Raw genomic sequence first — 8,276 nt, forward strand, 5'->3', positions numbered from 1 at the left:
ATAGGTTGTAATATTATGAGATTAAAGTCATAATATTATGAGAATAGGTTGTAATATTATGAGATTAAAGTCATAATATTATGAGAATAAAGTCGTAATATTATGAGATTAAAGTCGTCATATTGAGAATAAAGTCGTAATATTATGAGATTAAAGTCATAATATTATGAGATTAAAGTCGTAATATTATGAGATTAAAGTCATAATATTATGAGAATAAAGTCGTAATATTACGAGATTAAAGTCGTAATATTATGAGATTAAAGTCATAATATTATGAGAATAAAGTCGTAATATTATGAGAATAAACTCGTAATATTATGAGATTAAAGTCATAATATGAGATTAAAGTCATAATATGAGAATAATGTCGTAATATTATGAGATTGAAGTCATAATATGAGATTAAAGTCATAATATTATGAAAATAAAGTCGTAATATCATGAGAATAAAGTCGTAATATTATGAGATTAAAGTCATAATATTATGAGAATAAAGTCGTAATATTGTGAGATTAAAGTCACAATATTAGAAGAAAAAAGTCACAATATTCTAGCCTTTACATGAAAAAGCATGCAGTTACCACTGCATTAAAATGAGGAATGTTGAGCAACTTGTCAAGTTGTTCTTTAGTAATGCTTAAAAATAAATAGTTAATCTTTAATCTGCACATTAGCATCAAATTATCAGTAGCAGGACTTGGAAATTTTGCAAACAAGTATAAACTGAAGCCGTATTGTAATTCATGGATGCAATGACAAATTTAGTCGGCACGTAGCGAATTTGGATGAAATCATTTAACACTAACAGTGACACAAATCATTGCAGACTACTTTATACAGTACATGGACACATGGCTGTGTGTGAGGAAAATAAGGAGGAAATGAGGGATGGAAAATGGATGTCATGTAAGATTATGGCTTTTTTTCTCGTAGTATTACGAATTTAATCTAGTAATATTATGATTTATTCTCATAAAATTTCGACTTTCATCTCATAATAATGATAAAACAAATCTCATTGTGTGGGCCTAATACTCCATCGTACTATCCCTGGCTTGAATCAGCCAGAACAAAAAACAGCTAGTGTAAAAACAATGTTTAAACAACAAGATGCTAATTACCCTCGCCTTTTTTTTTTGGAAGTGATTATTTTTCTTTTTTTTTTCCTCAAAAAATGTGTAAAAGTAAATGAATACCAACAACTCAGAGCAGCTGGCTGTTTGGGAGCTAAAACTGCCTAGAGAAAACTGCAGCGCGAGCCATGAACCATCACATTCAGCCGGTGGTTCAGATAATGAGGAAAGGATCTGGTGAAGGACAGTAATAAACTGGACCATTAGTGTCTGCATGTTTCACCATGAGGGGGGGGTTTACATCTCATGCTCATCCTCCGCTAAAATATAAAAATATGCACTTTAGGTCATGGCAGCATAAACCTCCTTCCCTATGTAGAAATAAACTGCAGCTAAAGTTCATATTTAGTGTCTAAGCTCCTTATTCTGCAGCTTTCTGAACAGCTGCTTTTTAATATCTTTCTTTGTATCCACAGATTGTTTGCACACTTCACTAAACAGAAGAAAAAAACACGAAAAAACCTTCGGAGGGGCAGACGATCTGCTGGTATTTTGTGGCATTAAGTTAAGGTTAATGTTAGTGGTTAGGGAATAAATATAAGACGGAGAAGAGCCTGTGGAATGAAACGAGTGTGAGTGTGTATTTGTGTTTGTGTGTTTCCTTCATTTACTCCTGCACTAACTGAAATTTATGCTAAAACAGGTCTACTTTAGAAAATTTAGCACGTTTAAGTTATGCAAAAAATAAATTACCTTGCCAACAACAAAAGGCACCCTTCTAAACATTTCTCCTGTTATAATTATATTTGAATGAAAAACAAATGAGGGTTTTTATAATCTTTACAAAGCATAGAACGAGCATGTGTCTAAAATATAACATTTTATTGCTCTACCTACCTGTCAGTGCTCATAAATAAAATAAAATACTATTTAGAGAATAAGATTTGTTTTTGCCTGTCACCATAAAAGGTGCAATTGTGTGCGCTTGTCTGTTAGCAAAATGTATCTTGAACCACTGGTTCTTTGTTGTGCAACTGATTAACTTGTGGAGTCAGCCTGATTCAAGATGGCTGCCACAGCTAACTTAGTTCTACAGAGATTAAGCTAAACCTTGTTTTAGTAGCAGAGAGTCATCCTTAACGTCTAATTAGCTCAGATTATTTTCATTTAAATTACTAATTGATGTCATCTTATTTTATTTTTTCTTTAACTTTTCCATTAGTTTTTTTTTCTGTATTACACTATAGCTACAGACCTGTACACTTTAATTAAAGTATCGTAGATTAACTGTAGAAACGTTTCAAACTTTTCAGTGCAGTTTAATTTTCTGTATCATGATTCATCTGCTGGTGATGATACTTTTACTTCCTTCTGTCGGAACCATGACAGAAAAGAAAACACACTTTCTTCACTTTCAAAAACGTGAAAAAAGCACATAAATACCATCATAAGACAGTTCAGGATCTTTAAAACAAGGTTCTGTGGGCAGATTATGAATGATTTTTACCTAACCCGTTGTTGATCGTGCACAGCTTAAATTGACATTAACTCTGACTGATACTTATAAAACTTTTGTGAGCACAAAAGCAGCTAGCTGTAGCAATTCTGGTGCAGCTTGAGGGAACTTCTTGCATTAAAAGATTTTTTAAACCAGATCAATGCAAAGAAAAATTCACAGTAATGTAAAGGTTCAGGATATGTAATTCAAAAAAACTTTATAGATTAGAGTTATTTTAGGATGGCAGCTATCCATTTTATGCTTTGATTTGGATTAGTTTTTAGCTTGTCAATCTTGTTCAAACAGCCATCTACAACAAATAAGATACTGTATGTACTCATGTTTACACAGAACTCCACTTCAAAATATCCAGACTATTCCTTTAAATACTGCAGTACCTTTTTAGTTACTGGGGTGTTATTAATTTGGGGAGGCACAAGATCAACATCTGTATCTCTGAGCAACATGTGTGGGAAAGTGAAGAAATCCTTCTGTATCAACATGCCTTCGTACATTTTCTGACTGTTTGTCCTCGTGTCTCAAACAGAGAGCTACATCTAGTTATTTCTCTCTCTCACCTGTATCGGTTTTATTTCTCAGTTTGTGGGTCTGTCTGCGCTTCAGTGAGTGTTGACAGATCCTGCTGTTTTTTCCTGCTTTAACGCACCGTGTCTTCATATGGTAATCTTTTTTATAAAAGGCCACACAAACACACACACACACACACACTCCTGGTTCACTTGTCATCCTGTCTAAATGGAGACGAACACTTCCTCTGGTCTGGCAGTCCTCTGCATCTGTTCCCTTTTCTGAATGTTGTCAAGTACTCCGACAAAGACAAAAGACACACAATGATGGACAGCCACTCCCACACATTTTCAGAACTGAGCTAAAGAAAGACAGCTAAAGGCTGGTGGGCTGCTGTATGTTTGTAGAGATTAAAAAAAAACAGCTGCTGCTTAGAGACGAGAAAAAAATATCTCCCAAAAAAAAAAAAAAGTAAAACTTGACAAAACAACACATGCATTTCTAATAAAATGTGAATTTTTTTTCAGAGAACACCTTTGTGAGGACTGATTGTTTCTCACCAAACAGTTTTTCRTGTCTGCGGCTGATTTTTCATGCCAAAGTGTCTCGTACTGTGAATAAGTCATTTACTGTGCCCGCTGAGGCCAAATCAATGCCATTATTTATTCAGCAGGCTGATGGGAATGTTTGTTCCATAATTTATTTTTAATTTAGTTTTCCAAAACTCCTTCTTTCAAGAACAAAAGGTTTTTGTTGGAGAAATGTCATCTGAATTTGGCATTTTAGCCCAGTTTGCTCAGTTTGATGCAACTTCATTCCTATAAAACTAAGCATAATGAGCCATTTGTAAGTAAAGGTTCACAAYATCATAAAACCACTGAAGGAAAGTTTGTGTATTTTTAACTGAACTTAAGATACACACTTGTATTTTACACCTTGAGCAGTCATATGCTTTAAACAGTGAGTCAGTATGTTTCTATCACTGTGGCCCTCTTCCACAGGGTAAACAAAGCTTGTTTTAAATTCTAAGGTCTGACGTATAAGGTACCGCCCCCTGGGGTGTGACCAGGAAGTTTGGTTTATGTACATGTGACTTTAGAAGTGTGATTCATTCCTTAAAGCAAGCATCTGCTGCTGCTGAGAGGGTTTGTTTTTGTTTAGTTTCTGATAAGACCCAAGGCCCCAAACTCACAGGCTCTGGCCTGGCTGACAGGAGTGATTTCAGATTAAAWTTTTTAGAAGAGGATGAACTTGCTTTTTTGCAAACTCATTCCAACTTCCAATTATTGTCCGCTTTTTTCTTACACCACTATAACTAAATTCCATATGTGTTTCTCTTCAACACTTTGCAGGGATTCAGTGCAGTGGCGGATCTARGATTTTTCTGAGTAAGGGGCCATCAAGGGGCCAAAATATTCATAGAAGGGCCAAGTATTTATTCAATGTCTTTGCACATAAATTCTCAGTTTTGGTAATGTGTRTAAAATTAACCGGTCACACATGTTCCAACAATGTAATGTAATGTAATATTATTAAAAAAGCTTAAATTATCCTCATCAATTTTACATGCATTTTTACTGTACATGGATAAAATATTTTCAAAGCATGTGAGAAAATGAAGCCATTGTTTGCCAGCTGAAAGATATTTTCTGCAAAACTGTTCAAGTCTTTTAAAGAAGAGAAGAAGACTTCTGTAAGATTGATTCATGCTGGACTTTACTGTTTGACTCATTAGCGCCTCTAGCGGTTGGGCATGGAACTGCAGCCACCGTCATTGCTCTCAGGCAAAGAATATATGAGTGACAAGACAGGGGCACTTCTGCCCATGATTCATCACATCACTCTGAACCTTTATTCTAAACTCTCAAATCTTAAAACATTTAAAGAATTTGTCTGTACACTTAATTCTTAATATTTGTCCACTAATTTTGTTTTCAGCACACAGTTTTCAGAAACAAACCTTATGAAAGCTGCCATGGAAAATCTTTTTAATTTCTGATCCCTCAAAGGTAGCGGTCTGGAGGTCTCCTCTGTAGTCGTAGTTGAAGAAAGCCAACGTCTTTCCAGAGTCTGTGGGCAAAAACAGGACCAGTGGTGAGGTTCAAGACAAACATCATTTACACACAGGCTTTCAGCAACAAGCATACAAGTTCACTCATTTCACTTAAGTTTTAKTCACTGTTTTTCTCACTAGGCCAATAACATTATTAGTGGCAATAAATATTAGTTACAACATGATCAGAATATAAAGGAAACCTCTTGTATTTTTTATACAAAAACAAATCATTTTGAACAATGATTAAAAACAAGATAGTTTCTGAGTACATATTAAGTAAGAAACAAATCAAAATGATGTTAAAAATGTATCTTTTTGGTTAAATTATATTATGTTTCAGTCTGTTTTGACCTGAACCCTTGAATTTATAAGAAATAAGTTGATCAAAAAAAAAAAAAAGCTGGTATGTTGAAGTCACTCTACAACAAAGCTCCTTCCTTAATTCAACCCAAGATTGGTTTAAAACAATAAAGTCTAAACAAAAGAGCTCAGTTTTAATCAGTTGAGGAGGGGTTGATATTTCTTTTATTTCTAGAGATACATTGTGTTCAAAACAACTTATTTGTGTGAAGTCACTGCACAAATTATTCTAAACTTTCTTTGTTTATTTGGAAGAAAGAAAATAAAAGGAGCGAAAATGCAAAAGGTTTTTCAGACTCACTGTCAAGAATCAAGCCAACCATCGGCTCGTTGTCTTTGTTGAGGATTTCCCACAATGCAAAGGGCTCCTGCGGAGTCTCAGGAAGTAAACGCAGCATCATAGAAATGGTGTAGTCAGATGGTAAACCTTCAGGATGAAGGTACCTGGCACAAAATAAAAACAACACACACACACACAGCAGGGTTAGCTGTGTTTTAAAGCCACGTGTGCTCCTGGATGTCTTTTAAAAGTTCCACCTGTCTTTTTTCAGCTGCTGCTTTTTGCTTCTCTCGCACCGATTCTGAGCACCAAAACCTCTTTTTGATCACAGCGACTTTTGAGTAACTGCCTCCGAGCGTTTCTGTTTTAAATGTCGCCCCTAACTTTTCAGACTGTTCGAAGCCAACTTTTTTCAAAAAATGGAGCAATCACACAAGAGGACGGTAAAATTACAGCTTGTTGACAGCAAAAGCTGGAAAAAGCTCATAAAATGACAACAACACAGGGAGGAAAACATCACAGGAGCCCAACTGAAGCAAACTAAAAGCTTCGGGCTCAGTTTTGGTTTTATGTTCTGGTATACTTATTTACTTGTGTACATTTAAAAAAAATACATATAAAAATATCTTAAACATTCATTCTATTTGCATTTGGACCTAAAGAAACAGAAGTCCATGTCCACCAATCACACACCAATAGTTAAAGTTGTCGACCAAGTTTGAAACTATTTAAAAATTGCACTGTTTTTGTCTACATGTGGGTGAATAATGAATTTGACAGCAGAAGGAAAATCCTGAATCTATAAGGAGAAAAGATCAGCAGTAATTCAGTACAACAGAATGAAAAGAAGTGAAGCCGGAGGTTTAGCTAATTTAGATCTTACAAGATGATATGCTGAAGCTCCATTTGCTCACCAAATGAAGCAGGAATGAAAATAAATCCTCCTTTAAGCAGAATTTTAATGTTTTTCTACCTTCGTGTGCCCTTCCTCACCTTGTGGGCTGCAGCACCAGAGCGTCCCGGTGTAACCTGTAACAGGGGTAGCTGTTGAAGGAACCGGGCTCCAGAGAAACTCCAGCTATGGCGCTGTATTCTTTCTCCACCAGGCCAAACTTCTCCATCATTCGGAAACCTGAAGCGGTACCACAATCATCATCATCATCATCACCAATTAGCACTGGTGACATAAACACTACCAGCTCCACTGTCAGGACCATCATTACTGGATCATTAAGGGTGCGGGTGCATAAGCAATGAGGCACCCTTATTTTTTATTCTGCTCACAGTTTTTGTCAGTTTTCAGGCCCTACAGCTGAAAAATAAATCTAATTATGCAACAAAATGTGTGGCTTAATCAGGAGTAATGTGCTGTGTATTTTAGGAGCAGTGCATTGGATGAGATAGATGAAATTAGCAAAAAAAAAAACAACTAATAATTTCCTCTTATGCCAGGTTCACACGGCAAGATTTTTAAATTGTCGGATGAATTTCGAAGACTGAGAGATCCCACTCATGACAATCAAAAAGAATGGATATAACAGGTTTAGTCCTACAGCGTGGAATGGACAGACACACAGCAAAGAACAGATTTTACTCACACTCAGATGTCAGAAGGGAAATCTCATGAGACCCTTCGAGATCACACGTGAGTTCAGAGTAAATAAACACGGCTGACAAGGAAGAATCAATGGTGATACTGTAGCTGGAGGATTATTTTTAACAGAGAAAAAACAAAATGACGTCTCTGTTGTCCACTGGACTTTCTGGTGCACATGGCAGATGTTTTTGCTTTCTGTATTTTGGATTATGATGTTCTTTTGAGCTGAATAGATCACTCTTAACACACCACACACAGCAGGAATATCTGCTAAGATTATTTTAGAGCCATCACGGTAATTGAAGAGTTCTTAAAACTGGGTAAAAAATTGTCAGTAATCTTGCCGTGTGATCCCAGCATTACACAACAGCAGGATTTTGACAAAACAAATAGGAAACAAAGTTATGTTTGGAGTGCAGCTCCAGCATGCATCACTGAAGACACAGGAAAAATTTAAACAGGTCACAGAAACTTTACACGACTGAACTGACATTTAATATTTGTTTTTACACATTTGCAGTTACAGTTTTATAACTTTTTGCCATTTTTTCCACAGAAACTATAATTACCAGGTGAGGTCAGACATACTTTTGAGCCATCTAAGCTGTCCAACATTTAACAAATTCTTCTCACTGCTGTTTTTTTTTAGTACATATACAAATTATACATCAAATTCAAGGCATTTTTGTGGTTTTTTTTTTTTTTTCGTTCAGTCTCTCTCACTGCTTTAGAAATCACATCTCCTGATGCATCTCAGTAATCCAGGTAAAAAATCAAAAGGAAAAAAATTGTATAGGTCCTCTGGACAATTTGTAAAGAAAGACCGTCGATCATTAAACAGAGGTGGGGGCCTCCATTTTCAGCTGTCCCCCTCCTACAGC

The 8,276-nt window shown here is 35.7% G+C and overlaps 1 protein-coding gene across 1 annotated transcript in view; it reads right to left on the minus strand.

Moving 5' to 3' along the window:
* LOC106527895 (collagen alpha-1(XIV) chain) overlaps nt 1–8,276 on the minus strand; it is a gene marked incomplete in the record, with an annotated part of 186,287 nt that overhangs the window by 59,405 nt on the left and 118,606 nt on the right. Inside the window, 3 exon segments of the mRNA XM_014022903.1 lie at nt 5,063–5,172; nt 5,820–5,962; nt 6,792–6,930. Coding sequence (XP_013878357.1) covers nt 5,063–5,172; nt 5,820–5,962; nt 6,792–6,930 — 392 coding nt within the window.

The sequence above is a fragment of the Austrofundulus limnaeus genome, unplaced genomic scaffold, assembly GCF_001266775.1.
Source record: "Austrofundulus limnaeus strain Quisiro unplaced genomic scaffold, Austrofundulus_limnaeus-1.0 Scaffold348, whole genome shotgun sequence".
Taxonomy (NCBI): Eukaryota; Metazoa; Chordata; class Actinopteri; order Cyprinodontiformes; family Rivulidae; genus Austrofundulus; species Austrofundulus limnaeus.